The sequence below is a fragment of the Triturus cristatus genome, chromosome 9 (genome assembly GCF_964204655.1).
Source record: "Triturus cristatus chromosome 9, aTriCri1.1, whole genome shotgun sequence".
Classification (NCBI taxonomy): domain Eukaryota; kingdom Metazoa; phylum Chordata; class Amphibia; order Caudata; family Salamandridae; genus Triturus; species Triturus cristatus.
In genome coordinates, this window is record NC_140592.1 from 937,760,684 (window position 1) to 937,776,353 (window position 15,670).

General features: G+C 49.5%; 1 protein-coding gene across 1 annotated transcript in view; it reads left to right on the top strand.

Annotated features, from left to right (window-relative positions):
* Positions 1-15,033: 15,033 nt before the first annotated feature.
* Positions 15,034-15,670, top strand: part of FBLN5 (fibulin 5) — a 276,797-nt gene continuing 276,160 nt past the window's right edge. The window contains exon 1 of the mRNA XM_085626515.1: positions 15,034-15,480. Within this exon, the coding sequence (XP_085482641.1) occupies positions 15,467-15,480 (14 nt within the window). The 5' untranslated portion in view covers positions 15,034-15,466. The remainder of the gene's footprint in view (positions 15,481-15,670) is intronic.

The window sequence follows — 15,670 nt, forward strand, 5'->3', positions numbered from 1 at the left end:
GTGACCCCTTTAGTCTAAATGTATTGCAATTTTAATATGGATAAATTACGTGTTTTTTTTTTTAAACAAATTTTATGTAATCTTTTTAAATCTGTGTACACTTTTATGATTCTAGTTATGAATCGAAATAAAGTTTATTGAATCAAATCGACCTAAGCTATCCTGGACCAAGCGATATGCAATATATGGTTCAAGTCACTGCCCATTTCAGCTACCAGCACTAAGATGTTTTGTAGGGAACCTCCCTATTAATGCATTCCCATCAGTGCCTGCTCCCACCTGCATGATGGTTTAAGTATGCACAATGTGGTCTAGGAGCTGCTGCTCGGAACGGCCTGCTGTGGCATTATAGCCACCAATTGTTACTGCACATTTCACCACAGTGTGACTAAGGACTTCTTTCTGCCTGTAGTCATTCTCTGCAGTGGAAGTGGTGATATTGGTGGGTATCATAGACCGCCCTGCAGCGTTTGCAGTACCTTTTTTGGGAGCAACTCTGAGTTTGGACTGAGTGGGCCGAGTTGGATGTACAATAGTTTAGTCATGAAGGTGTTGGCGGTTAAGCCACTGCTTTGGAACCATGGTTGCGAATACAGTATTCCATGTTTTAAGCGTTTCAGCTGAAACGGGCACCTTTGGTTGTTTTGTATGGCAGATTGGAGTGGAGCTTGTCACCAAGAAGGAAACACAAGGATTCTATATTTTTGCCGGTATTGGGCACGAATCCTGAACTTGGGAGTCCACGTCTAATGAGTAGAGGGGTCTGTGTAACGAGAAATGTGGAAGAGAACCAGAGGAGAAGAAAATCCTAGAGACTACTTACATTTTTGGAGATAGGCAGAGCCTTGTGGAACCCCGAAAGGGGTATGTGAGAGGAGGATATAAAGTAATCAATTCTGATGAACTCGGAGCAAAAGACTCAGAGCCCCTCCCAAACTTCTTTGCAAGGCTCCTGTTCCACACGGGTACCAGCCATTCAAAGGCGACAACTTCTGGTAGGATGCTTCTGTATTATTGAACAATAACAGGCCACATGTTGTGCATGTTTCTTGTCCTTGTCCCTCGTACATAAGTTCTGCACAATGCATTTCAATGGGGGTGTTGACAGCAGTCCTTTGTTCTAACTTCAACGGGCCATTTAGACAATTGCATCAGTTGGCAGCTATAGAACACCCCAGTCAACATATTGTCTGTGTCATGACCTGGCTGTGTTAATTCCCTATTCGGAATACAGTGGTAATAAAAAATGGAGGACAATTTATAAAAAACATTTGTGCAGCTGTTTCAATGTTTTTACATATTTTTTTATGTGCACAGGCTGACTGTTCAAATATCTATTCATCAGCCTTTTGATATTTGGGAGGGGCGTTAGCAGAGTCGTTTTTAAGGCATGGGCAAAGTTGTCAGTTGCCCAGGACCCACACCTTCCAAGGAACTCCCGGATAAAGCGAATGGACATTCGAAATTCCTGCCCTGATAACATTTGCTCATAAAAAACACAGCATCTTTTTTTTAGATTTTACCGCAGAACATGCTTAACAGAAAATTATGGCCACATTTACTAGGGATTTGGGCCAGAAAAAAGTCATGCAAAGCAGCATGAACCCTTGCAAGGGTATTTACATTCTAACCCAAAAGTTATTTTGTGCAGGAACGTTACATTTTTCTCAATGCCAATAGTGGTTTGCCCTGCTTTGTACCACTTAAGTATACAAAAAAGTGATAGATTGAATGCTTGAATTGATCTCAGCCACAGGAAATAACTAGCTGCATCCCAGTCATTTTTAGGTCTTGCCTGAGCCAGCGCGCATGCGCTGCTCTGTGAAGCTTCTAGTAAGGACTTTGAACTCGGACCACACACTATTGGCCTTTGCGTGCGTCTTTCTAAGAAGGACAGCACACAATTGGCCATAGGCGGGTGCATGTCCTGCCTTCTCTCTTCCCTGGCCTAGGGAGGTCGGGAGCGAGCAGCAGTGCGGCCAGGTGCCAGCTGCATACCTTGCATTCTTTGCAGTGCGTGCGGACCGCGCTTGTTTTTTCTGGGGGAAGATTTTTTCCGGACGATTAAACAGAACAGTTAAATGTCACCATGGTTTTTGTTTTCAGTTCCTGTCTACAAAATTCATCTCTGAACAATTTCATGCACGGCTATGGCACTTCATTTTCCACAAGTTGTATCTAATGTCTCCATACAGAGCCGATAGCTGTACACTCTCAGGCGGAGGTCTTGTGGGCCAGAGACCCCATCCTGAGATGTGAGACCCCTTGCTGTCTCTGGCAAGCCTCCCTACAAGCGCCAGACCCCACGCCATTGCTACTCTGTCCGTCTGCACCAGGCACAACTTAAAATCGGCACATTAGTATTTGTATTTGCGGCCAACGCTGCATTTTAATTATCCCCTGTACAGATGGCTATTAAAGAGGACGCATCCCTTTTGTGCGGAGCATGTAGAAAGCCTTTATTGTCTTATCAAAGAATCCAATATTGCCCACAAGAGGGGCGCGCTCTACTCGTACTAAAGAGCACAGATTTTTTCATTTTTCTATCTAATTCTTTATGCCATAATGAGAGAGCTTAATGATTCTTAGCACAGAATGCAATCTGATACATTCGCTGCTTTGAAGCAAAATTCTTCTTTGCTTACACTTTCTAAAAACTCTTTGCCAACATATCCTCTTTGGAGACGTAGTGCAAACCAGCTTTACAATTCACAATTGTGTAAAAACTGCTAACCTGCATGCAGGCTTTTCCATGCTATTAAATATATAATAAAACAGAAAAGATGTTCAGTGCAGTGCTTAATTATACTGAGCCTACCTAGCTAGGGCACAAGTCTTAAAAAATGAAGTGGGGGGGACTAGCCAAGTTAGGTAGTATGTAAGTGATATCATGGCATGTAACATCACAGCGTGTGACATCACGGAGCATAATATCGCACATGGCATCTCAGGAAGTGGCATCACAACCCATGAACTCACAGGAAGTGACATCACAAGAAGTGACTTCAGATCTTAAGACCTTACACACAGGGCTTTAAGTGGAATGAATAAACTGGGGAGGGGGGTCTAACAAAGGGACGTGGCCAATGTAATTAAGGGCGTGGCTTAAAAACACGTAAGCTAAAAACATACTTATAAGGTCCCAAAAGCGAGACCTATTGGCTATGCCAAAGCTTGTTATTTTACACACCACGCCACCTCAGTTTAGATCCAGCCATATGCAAATCCATCTTGACCCTTGATCCTGTGGGGACAGTCCAACCCGAACAGCCAGGTCTGGTCCTCCCTTAACTGGAACACAAGCAATCCAGGACCAGTTTTGACCTTATCAGGGCTCATCAGCCAGGTGCAAAGGTTGCGCGGAAGCGTAGGGATAGTGAGCAGATGATTTGTAATAATATGGCGCTGCCCTGCTTTCTCCTCCTTGCTCAACACAGCACAGCAGTTTCTGTTGCTGCTCTCCTCTGCACTCAAAAATAAATCGCCCCCTTTGTGTGCATGCCTGGTCTGCACAGCCTTACCCTCACACTCAGGCAGCTGGTGGCTTTTCTCAGTATTTTCCTATAATTTCTCTCTCCTTAATTCACTGTACCTCTTCTCCCTTAACCATGTCTCTTTTCTCTATTTCAGCTATCTGTACCTCACATTTGCCTGCCTCACTTATCTCTCAATATAGCCAAATTACCTGACTCAACTTAATCTCTACCTCTCTCATGACCGTGCTCCTCTCTCTGTCACTGTGCGGATATTTATTGCTATCATTCTAGATCCCATCTCTTGACCTCAACTCTCTCGCTACAACATCCCCTTTTCTCTCCCTTACTGCACTTTTTTCATCTGGCTTCCCTGTGTCTCTCCTCCTTCTACTTCACTTCTCACACAGCCTCATTTCTATCTCTCTCCATATCTCTGCTACATTACCTCTCTCTATCTCTCTCTCAGTCCTTTCTGTACCACACCCCTCTGTCTCACCACTCTATCTCATTTCTCTCTCTACCGCTCTTTCTCACTACCTCACCTCTCAATATACCTCCCCATTAGTTCACTACACCACCTCACCTCTCCCCCTCCTCTCTCTCATTCCACCCCTTTTCCCTTTCCTTCACCTCTCTAACTATCATAAACATTTCTGGCTAGCTCTCTACTTTTTTTTCTCTATCATCAACTCCTGTGCTTCTCCCTCTCTCTGTCTATCTCTCTTTGACATCTCTCATCGGACCTCCTTCACCATTTCAACTCACTGCTCCTCCTCCTCAACTATCTTGATCAACCTCTTCTTTATAAATCTCTTTACCTCACTAGCAATTCCTCTTTTTCTGTACCACAACTCTGTAGCTCTATATAAGCTTCACCTCTCTTTCTCTATTTCATGTCTCTTGTCTTCCTCTTTTCACTCCACATATTTCTCCTACCTTTCATCCCTCTCTCTACCTTTTTCCTCTTCCCCACTACTCTCTTTAACTGACCTGTTTTTTTATACCTCTTTTAATTCTGCTCAGGCTACCTTTCATTTTTGTTTTTCCTAAAGCTCAAGTCTAATAATTGCTTCTTTTAGCTTGCTCTAATTCACCATTTTAGGTCGAGCCTAGCAGCGCGCATGTGCTGCTCTGCGAGGCATGCTGTATCTGGTCGGGATGCTTAAGCCACGCCCACCGCTTTCCATTTGTTCCTTCTTGCCTCTATATTATCTCTCGAACTCCCTACCTCACCTCTTGCAGTACTTTATTCCTCTACCTCTCCTTTTCTTCCTCTATCTTCTTCTACCTCTCTAGCCCACTCTAAAAACGTATCTATTACTCTGCCTGTCTTTCTCTACCTAGATCATACTCTTTCTACCTCTCCTTAGCTTTCTGTGTGGCTACCTTTATTTCTTTCCTTACTTTACTACCTCTTATATCTGTCTACATCATCTCTAGCTCTACCACTTTCTCTCTTTACTTTACATCTCTTATTATATTGTTCTCTTTATGTCCATGTACATCTCTTGGATCATGTCCAATTTTCTTACTGAGCAGGGTCGCATGTAATGGGTTAGCCAGAGAAGTGCTTACATTTAAAGAGGAAAGGGAGCAAAGCAGGGTAAGAGAACTTAAGCCAAAGTTACTACATTTTTACCAATGGAATGGTGAAAATGGTCAGAGCAGCACTCCTGCAACAAGAATGCCAGTAGTGAAGGGGGATATATTTGTGATTATTTGTAATTCCAGATATTCATCAATTAAAGCTACAATTTCAAGCAATATGAGCAAACGTCTTTAATAATATACACTAGTCCACTAAACTATTAGCCATTCACCCCTAGTGTGTTTCCTGCTATGGGAGTAACACGCTGGTTAGGCATCAAAAGCCACATAAAATGCTGTTTCAAGTAAAAAGAATCTAGAACCAAACCTGAAAAAGAAACATCTTTATCAGTGCTTGTTCACTCTTTTTTTTGTACCATTTAGGTGGAGGACACCAAGCAGATTGTTGATTTTGGCTAGTCTTCAGTGGTCCAGTTTCTGAAGGTTTAACATGTAATTCAAAATTGTTTGTCCTCAGGGGGGATTGAATGAGTCGGAAAATGTGTTAAATTGAAGGTTGCTGCAAACAGTGCCCGAAAATATATCGTGCCCAGGGCCTCACAAATCCTTAAGCCTTCCCTGTGCGGTGGAATGAGTGGGCGCACTGCTTCATACATCTCCCATCCCTTTCTGTAGGAAGCCCCCCAATGAAACCTAATTATAGCTGTCTTTACCTTACTTACTCTAGTTTATATGCAATTACGACTCTATTATAAGTGAGCTGGGAAATTTCGACCGCTGCGCACACCTGTTTATACAGAGGTCAGAACTATGAGTTGTGCAGATGTAATGGGGTAGGGGAGGAAGAGACACGTGAACCAGTGGACTGTACTAATCCGGGATTTATTAAGTTCAGGATACGTCTTCTTCATACAGTTAACAAGTCAGGGGTGGGGAAAAAGAGTCCTTTTGGGGCAGAAGCTTTTCCTTTTCTGGAAGTGGTAGACTCCTCGTTGTACCTTCTGTTCCGCCGTTTCCAGGGAGACTCCGTGGTGGCGCATAAAATAAAGAAAGAAAACGGTGTGAGCTGGTAGTTTGATACCTTCAAACTAATTAAGGATAGGGGGAGTGAAGGACCACCTCCCAATGTGCTTCACACAGTCTTACAAAAAGCAATGATGGGGTGAAGGGGGACCGGGTTCGTGCTCGCGGCAAGGGTTCGTTATGTAGAAGGGGGAATAAGGCGGTTAGTCTTCCGGGCGCCCTTCCCGCCTCCCAATCCAGCCCGTTACCCGTTCCCGTACCTTTGAAAGCCACGCTCCTCCTGGAGCGTGGCGGGGCTGTTCGCGTGGCAGAGGTTTTCGCAGCCGACTTGGCTCCTTCAGTAGCTTCGGCGTTCACGGTGTTCTTCGTTCTGCAAGCCCGTAGAGAATCGTGTTCTGCCTCTCAGCGTCTTCTTCTCTGTCGGTGTACGTGCACACTTCCTTCTTCTCTTCGGTCAATCTTATTGGATGGTTAGGCGAAACGCCCATAACGGGTGGGGCTTCAGCGGACGCGCTTCCCCAATTAAAGGGACCCTCCTCCGCTTCCTCTACTGTTTCCCAATGCGGTGCTGAAGCGTGATTCCACTCTTCCTGTTGGTGGGAGAGAAGAGGGAAAAAAAGGGGGACGTTGCAGACCACCAGTCCTCACATATATTGTCCTCCTCTGATATCAATCCCACCTCGTTACAGCAGACTTTATACATCGGGTAATTACTAAGAGAGATTATGCCCACAACCCAGTTACATTTTAGTCGGTCAAACCTGAGGGAGTTTACCAGAGGACAAAGGCCCAAGTAATAACCTTATCTGAAAGAGACACATTAGTGATAGATTCCTTATCTTAGTATATCCCCAGGCGTCCGACTGGATCCGGAAAGTTTCGCTTAGCAGTACCCCTGCGCGTCAGTAGGTGGTGTCGTGCGGCTCCGCGTCCGTCACTGGCGTCGTAAGCACCGAGATGACTCCACGGAGAGTACTTAGGCGCCACCCATGCACGCTGACGTCATTTCTTTCTTTTCCGGGGCAAGCAAGCGCAGATATGGATTGAGCACGTACCTTAGTCACTTTTTGACTACTATTTTGAGACTTTTTGTCTCCTCTCGTTTCTCCTGGTGCACGTAGGGATGCATGGCTTTAAGTCCTGTGGGGCCTGCCGCCGGAGTATGTCGGTGGCGGACCCCCACAATGTTTGCCTCTACTGCCTGAGGACTGCCCACGATTCCCGGGACTGGAGGGATTGTCACGCCATGGACCCAAGGCCTTGCTGGAGCGGCGTAGGAAGTTGCTGGAGGTCTGGCATTCGTCACGCCGCCGCTCCGGGTCCAGGGGCCATTCCCGGGAGCGCTCGCGGGACCGGAGCCGTCGCTCCTCAGGCTCCAAGTCTTCGCCTTTGGATTCCGGTAAGCGACGCCATAAAAAGAAGTCGAAGAAGCGTGTTCTCTCTCCGACGTCCCCCCGTCGCTCCCCGGAGGCGGATGAGAGGGACAGGGGCTTCGCCCCGGCGGCTCCCCTGGAGCCTGGGAGTCCCGCGGCCTTCCTGCCATACCCGGGTCAATCTGCGACTCCCGAACAGGTGCAAGAATTCCTTGATACCATGGACCGCCTTTTTAGGCCTCGGGCTCCTGCTGGCGCGCCTTCGGGCCCCGCGGTCCCATGTCCAGATCCTGTTGGCCCGGCGGCTCCGCCACCGGCACCACAGGATCCTGCGCCAGCGGCTCTGGCCCTGGCACCACGGGGTGCGGCGTTGCAGGCTCTGGCCCCAGCACCGCCCTCGGCTCCACCCTGGGCGCCACACTGGGTGCCGTTTATTCCTCCCTTGCCCTGATTCCAGGACTATTTTGTTCCAGCCTGGGATCCGCATTGGGAGCCAACGCCGGTCCGACCCCGGCCGACGCCGTTCCCGGCGCTGTTAGTCCCTTCTCCGGCTCTGGCTTTGCCGCCGCGACCGGCTCCCTCTACGCCAGAGGCGGACGAAGACTGGGAAGGGTCCATGGACCCTCTTGCCCGGCAATGTGACTCCGAGCAGGATTGGGTGGACGACTTGGAGGAGGCAGGCGACCTCGATGTCTCCCCTGACCCGGGGTTCGCTTCCCCCCGGCCTACGATGGAGGAAGGTGCCTCTTACACGATGGTCCTCCGTCGGGTGGCTGAGGCCCTTAATCTTGACCTCTCCACAGTGGCCCTCAAGACAAACCTCCTCACCGAGGTGCTCCAGACGGCGTCTACTTCGTCGGAGCCGTTGCTTCCCTTCAATGACGCCCTTACAGACGTCCTCTTGGGCACTTGGTCGATGCCGGCCACGGGGGCCACGTGGATAAAAACGTTGCCAGACGCCACCGACAGGCGCCCGGTGACCCCGTCTTTTTGACTACTCACCCTACGCCTGAGAGCCTGGTCATTCAGGCCTCGACGTCACAGAGTGCTTTTCCTACGGCCCCGCCAGATAAGGACTCTAAACGGCTGGACCAGTTTGGGAAGCGGTTTTTCTCTTTGGCCAGCTTAGGGCTGCGGTCGGTGAACACCGCCTGCTTGTTGGGCCGCTACTCCCTCGCGGTGTGGGATGCCGTTGCTCAGGTGTTGCCTCAGTGTCCTGAGGAGGTGCAGGCTGTCCTTTCTCAGGCAATTGCTGAGGGTAAGGATGCGGCTAAGTTCGCCATTCGGTGTGGGTTGGACACCACCGACTCACTGGGCAGGGCGATTTCTACAACGGTGGCGTTGCGACATTACGCCTTGTTGCGTTCGACTGGGTTTTCGCCTGATGTTCAAAGCTCGCTCATGGACAAGCCCTTTGATGGCACCCGCCTGTTTGGCGACAAGGCTGACAGTGCCCTGAAGCCCTTTAAGGATTTGCAGGCTACGGCCAAGTCCTTGGGCCTTTCTACTAAAAGTTCTGCCTCTCCTGGTTTTCTTTCCTTTCGTGGTCAAGGTAGAGGCAGTCAGGCGCTCCCGTCTCCTAAGCCTGGGCAGAACCAGCCCCAGCGCGGCCGGGGTCGCGGTTTTCACAGGGGCGGGACGGGGAACCAGCGTGCGGGTCAGTCCACCTCCACCCCCTCTGCTTCCGCCCCCAAACCTTCCTAATCTCAGCTTTGGGGAGCACCCCACGCCGGTGGGTGGCGGGATCCGCCACCACCTACCTCACTGGCATGAGATTACATCAGACAGATGGGTGCTGCAGATAATCTGCCACGGTTACTCCCTTCCCTTTAAGTCCTCCCCTCCTGCTATGCCACCTCGGTGCCACCGCATGTTGAGGATCACTTGGTTCTTTTCCGACAGGAAGTCACGGCCCTCTTGGCCAAGGGGGCCATCGAGTGCATTCCTGGGCCAGAAGTAGGGTGTGGTTGTTAGTCCCACTGCTTTTTGGTCCCCAAGAAGGACAAAGGGAGCCTGCGTCCTATCTTGGACCTTCGGGACATCAATCGCTTCCACCGGAAGGAGAAGTTCAAGATGCTGACTCTGGCTCAGGTCTTAGCTGCCCTCGACCCTGGAGACTGGATGGACCTTCAGGACGCATATTTTCATATTCCCGCACTGCCGGCCCACCGGCGTTACCTGCGGTTCAAGGTAGGCCAGGAGCATTTTCAGTTTGCCGTGCTCCCCTTTGGCCTTATCAGCGCCCCTCAGGTGTTCACGAAAGTGATGGCGGTGGTTGCAGCTTATCTGCGCAGGTCGGGGTGGCAGTCTTCCCCTACCTCGACGACTGGTTGTTGAAGGCGGGCTCGCCCCAGGCAGTCGTCCACCACCTTCAGACTACGGCCGACCTCTTGCATTTGCTGGGGTTCTCCGTCAACGTGCCGAAGTCGCACCTGAGTCCCTCTCAGAAGCTCACCTTCATCGAAGCGGTTCTGGATTCAACGCTTTTTTGGGTTTATCCTCCCGAGCAGCGAGTCCGAGATATTCAGGCCATGATTCCGATCTTTCAGCCTCTGTCCCGGGTTTCAGTCAGGGTGACCCTCCGGCTCCTGGGCCTGATGGCCTCCTGCATCCTGCTAGTGCCACATGCCAGATGGCATATGCGGGCTCTGCAGTGGGACCTGAAGTTCCAGTGAGCGCAGCATCAGGGCAACCTGTCTGATCATGTCCAGATCTCGGAGGGCACTGCACAACAATTGCAGTGGTGGCTCACGAATCACGATTGGGTCAATGGCAGATCCCTCTCCCTTCCCCAACCAGAGCACACAGTGGTGACGGATGCGTCCCTCCTGGGATGGGGAAGCCACTTGGGAGAGGTGGAGATCAGAGGACTCTGGTCTCCAGCGGAGTCCCGGCTCCACATCAATCTGTTGGAGCTTCGGGCGATCCGACTGGCACTGAAGGCATTCCTTCCCTCTGTCTGGGGAAGTGTGGTGCAGGTTTTTCATGGACAACACCACTGCCATGTGGTATTGCAACAAACACGGCGGGGTGGGGTCCTGGACCCTATATCAGGAGGCTCTGCGCCTCTGGACATGGCTGGAACATCAAGGCATTACCTTGGTGGTTCAACACCTGGCAGGTTCTCGGAACGCCAGGGCGGACAAACTCAGCCGCCAGTGCTTGATGGATCACGATAGGCGTCTGCACTCGGACGTGGTGCAAGGTCTCTTTCAGCAGTGGGGAGAGCCTTGGTTAGATCTATTTGCCACCGACGAGAATGCGCAATGTCATCAGTTCTGTGCGTTGGAATTTCCATGGAGGCACTCGCTCTGAGACACTTTTCGTCGCGAGTGGAGTTGCCGTCTGTTGTACGCCTTTCCGCCTATACCACTTCTGCCCAGAGTGCTGAAGAAGATTCGCCGCGACCGGGCCCAAGTCATCCTTGTGCTCCGGATTGGGCACGAAGATACTGGTATCCCGAGCTACTCTGCATGGCAATTGATCCCCCGATCCGTCTGCCTCTTCGGGAGGATCTTCTGTTGCAGCAGCAGGAGACGGTCCTCAACCCGAACCTGCCCAGCCTCCACCTCCATGCGTGGAGATTGAGCAGCGACAGTTGACAGCTTTCGATCTTCCTCCCGAAGTCTGTGCTGCTATCTTGGCAGCCAGGCGTCCCTCCACTAAAATGGTATACGCCTGTCGGTGGAACAAATTTGTGGCATGGTGCACAGCGAAGGCTGTGGATAACCTTTCTGCCCCTCTTTCAGAAGTTCTTCTGTTCCTGCTTTCCTTGGCCCAGCAGGGATCTGCTCTGGGCACTCTTAAAGGTTATCTTTCTGCCATCTCCGCCTTTCTCCGGCTTCCTGATCAGCCTTCTCTTTTTAAGTCTCCGGTTGTTAACCGTTTCCTTCAAGGCATTACGCACATGTTTCCTCCCAGGCCGTTCATCATGCCTCAATGGGACTTGAATCTCGTTTTGACCTATCTGATGTGCGCTCCTTTCGAGCCCCTTCATACCTGTCCTTTGAGTCTTTTCACTTTCAAGACGGCTTTCCTGGTAGCTATCACCTCTGCCAGGAGAGTGAGTGAGCTCCAGGCTCTTTCTTCCAAACCTCCTTTCCTTTCCTTTCTGTTCATCCGGACAAGGTGGTTTCAAGGACCCGTCCTTCTTTCTTGCCAAAGGTTGTCACGCCCCTTCCACATCGAGCAGACCATCACTTTGCCCACCTTCTTTCGCCTCCGCATCCTTCAAGGGAGGAGGAGAGGCTCCATCGTCTGGACCCAAAACGTGCGCTTGCATTATATCTGCAGCATACACAGCAGTTCCGGGTGGATGAACAGCTCTTTGTTGGGTACGTGGGCGCCAAAAAAGGTTGAGCCGTGCACAAACGAACCATCTCGCGGTGGGACATTCTGTGCATCAAAGCATGTTACTCCTTGGCTAAGAAGGAGCCTCCTGTGGGGATGCGTGCCCCTTCTACCAGGGCAACTGCAGCCACTACTGCCTTGGGACGCGGCGTGCCCTTGCAGGACATTTGTCAGGCAGCTATTTGGGCCTCGCTGCACACGTTTACCAAGCATTACTGCCTTGATAGTCAAGTCCAGAGAGACGGCTTCTTTGGCCGTTCTTTTCTCCGTGACTTTCTGGTATAATTTGTTTGCAGATCCACCACCGAGGTTGGTTTTGCTGGGGTATCTATTCTAAGGTAAGGAATCTATCACTAACGTGTCTCTTTCAGATGCACACGTTACTACTTGTGTAACGATATATCTGTAAGAGACATTAGTTAGTGATAGATTCCTTACCGCCCCACCCATCCTCCCCGTTCTGCAAACTGGTTACTAGGATTAAGGTCATCCCTCTTAAAGCCCTAGTTTTCTGCACCAATGGTCAGTATCTTGCATGGCTCTGCATTCCTGGTTCAAGTAGTAACTTGTGCGACATGCATCCTTTGGTATCTGGATACTATACACCATTTTAGCACCAATGTATTTTACATGCCATTTATCGCATCTGATAAATTCCAAATCCCATGATGTTGGATTTTATTGGGTGTGATAAATACAGAATATCCTTACGAGACACTTGTAACCAAGGTCTTAGCGTCTAGGTACTATGTTAATGCGATCAGTGTAGGGCCAGTGAGGTGCAAACAATCCAGTTTATTTTTTAGAGTTGCTCTTAAATGGGGTACACGGTAGATCAGTCCTACTCTTGCTGCAGTAGGGCCGAAGAAGCTAAGTCACCCTAGTTTTTGGAAACTTCTTGTGAAAATAAACTCTTTAAACGGTTATCAGGGCTATAGATTACATTCAATAACCCTTTTCAAAAGATGGTGTGTGCACTCTGCCTCGATGGATATCTACATTTATTAACCCATGAAACACTTTTCTAGGCAAGATGGTACAAGACATTGCTAACCATAAGGTGCTCAGTGGGCTGCGTCAACAATGCCCACGCCATATAGCTGGGTGTAAAACAGTATTTTCTTTATTTAAAACTTTAACATGCATCTAAAACATAAAGGTCAAATCCCAGCTGGACCCAACTCTAGGTAAATAATTTCTGCACCTTGTTAAAATTAACACTTGACATTAACGCAATTCACATGATCAATTTCAGACTGAAATAGAGGTTATTACATAGTCCAATTGGGTAACCAGCTTCACTCACAATTTTGGAGATTAAAAGTGATTCATTTTGAGAATTATATTTTCATCCGTTTTACTGTGGTGATTTGAGTAGGTGAACGTATAAACCGGTATCTCATTTGAGTCCCTCCTCTGACTGTAATAAGTGCATGATGTACCAATCTTCAGTCACACGTGCCAATACAGCTGCCCCCCTCACCCTCAACCCAAAAAAGTGGTTGCAATCCCGTCAGTTCACCAGACGCACCATGAGTTTGTCTCAGGGTTTCCCTCTCAGGTGCAGACCTCTTACATATGAAGGGAAGTAGAGTCACTGGAACACATCTGATGTTCTGCCAAGGGAGATTCTTGGGTGAATCCCTAAATACAAGTTATCCCATGAGCTGACTCTACAAAATTTTCTAACACGTTTACCTGGGGAAAACCAAGCCCTCCTGGCCTCTGCCTTTTTCTGCTTCTACTCTCTAGTTCTCCAGACTCCTCCTTCCACCTGCCTCCCAGACCCTTCCCAACATTCCAGTGATGACATCACAGCATCTTAGCATGAGCCGACTCCAGGATCTTCTACACAGCAGCTCTCATACAGGACATCTATTGTACGGACAAAATGCACCAAGAAATACAGGCGCAATGTGAAATACTAGAATCCATGAGATATAGAACTCCTGCTTGGCAACCAATACAATGACGTACGAAAAATGTAGAGAAACATAACACGGATACACCATGTAAGGGTGTTCCAGGCGTTCCTTTGTAAACACTGGTCTGTGCCTTCCTCACATATTTTACACGACCACTCTGTTTCTTTATCTTTGCCAGAATAGATCCACAACTTCAAATCTAGCTATTCTTTTGCTTCCCACATGCTATAAAATTGGACTCTGTCCTTCATTATAGTTGGCATACATTGTGCAATTCACCACCCCTCTCCCCGCACCCTGTGTGGGGTTAAGACCCAGTAAAACACACGAGACGGTAGTTGGTCTTCACAGCGTAGTCTTTATTAGCTTAAGATACTGCCAATTTCAGCATTGGCTCACTACTGTCAATCTCTTGACCAACTTTATTGTTGATTTATTTATTACACCACAACAGGCAAAGAAGATATCAGGGTTATGCATTTTAGCATTTGTATTTACATTTGTCTCTCCACAGGTACTTTGTCTCGGGTTGTGCCAGCAGGCCACAACCAAGATACCCTGCTCTCTTTTGTGCTGACCGCCCACCGGCCAACAGAGCCGCAGGTAGCTTCACCACTGCTTATGACTAGCACCGGCTTCCTGGGTAGGACCAGATAGTCCAGGGCCACCAGCAGGTCAGCCCCCTCTCCCGCCAGCCCCAAGCCCCCAATAGACTGCACGCCCTGTTCTGGGGCCAAGCAGCCGCCGCCAAACGGAGTCCCTGTCATTTCTCTTGTCCAGGATCCCGCTTAACCAAAACACTGAACTTAGGGATGGGTGGGTGGGTAACTTCCGCGACGCTCCGATCTTGTTCTTCTGCAGGCAAGAGGACAAAGAGGGCGACGTTATTACCCCCTGGCCTTTTAAACCCCCCTGCCAGTTTGGGGTTTCCGTTGACCCCGCATGACGCGTTTCCGGAGGTTCCTGAGGAGAGCCCGCCCTCTTCCGGGTCGCTTGACCCGGAAGAGCTCCTAGACACGTTCCTGCTCCTTGTTGCCACTAAAGGTTCCACGCCCCCTAGGTGGGGTGGTGCCCGTCAAGAGCCAGAGATGATGATAGGCCTAGTGGGTACAGTGAAGACAGGTACAAGGCGATCTGGCGCCTTATTTCGGCATCTCTACTTGAACACTCTGTGATCTTAAGCAACGTCCTTTATCACTCCCTGCCTCAATCTCCTTGTCCACCAAAGTATTTGGCGCGATCAGAAACCGCTTACATCGCTATGAAGCTTGTATTTGTGCAGTCCAGAGTTTGGAAGTGCACCAAGGCGCTCAGTCTGGGAGTGTGTGCGTTTTTTTTGTTTTTCCTTGGGACGTATGCTATCCCTCCTATTCTTGGCAGGCTCCTCGAGATTGTAGTGGCCCGTCTGGGCCAGCTGGTGATATAAACCAGCCGTCCCCAGACTGGGGCCCCCATAAGCATTGTTGAGCAGACTTAGAAAACGAAGTGTTCATTTTTAGCATTCCTCCCCCAATTGGTTTGATGCAGAATCACCGAGGAGCGCTAAGTAAAACCAGGTGGCCGCGCTGGGCTCGCGCCAGTGTCCCAGTCAGCTCGCGGCCCGTCGCCTCGGCTCCGTTGTTCGGTGCTGCTCGTCGTTCTGCGCACTTCGGGTCCCGGCGACTTCCGGTGGGCGCTTCACAGAGGTGGATCCGTGTCCGTCCAGGTGCGACGCTGTCCTGAAAACAGACTTTGAGTGGGAAGGAAGAGTATACAACACAAGACTTTGAGCATGCCAAACATGAGGTAAGCCCTCCATTGAGTTCTTCGTCGTGTCAGCGCAAGAAAGATGCGTGTCTTAAATGCGTATTCCCTTCAGTTTTATTGAAAAACAAAATGATTTCGAAGAAGAGCAGTGGCGTAGCAACGGTGATCTAGGTGGTAATGCGAACATGTACCACGCCAGCCTTAGTTGGGTAGTAAAAGGTAGATGTAG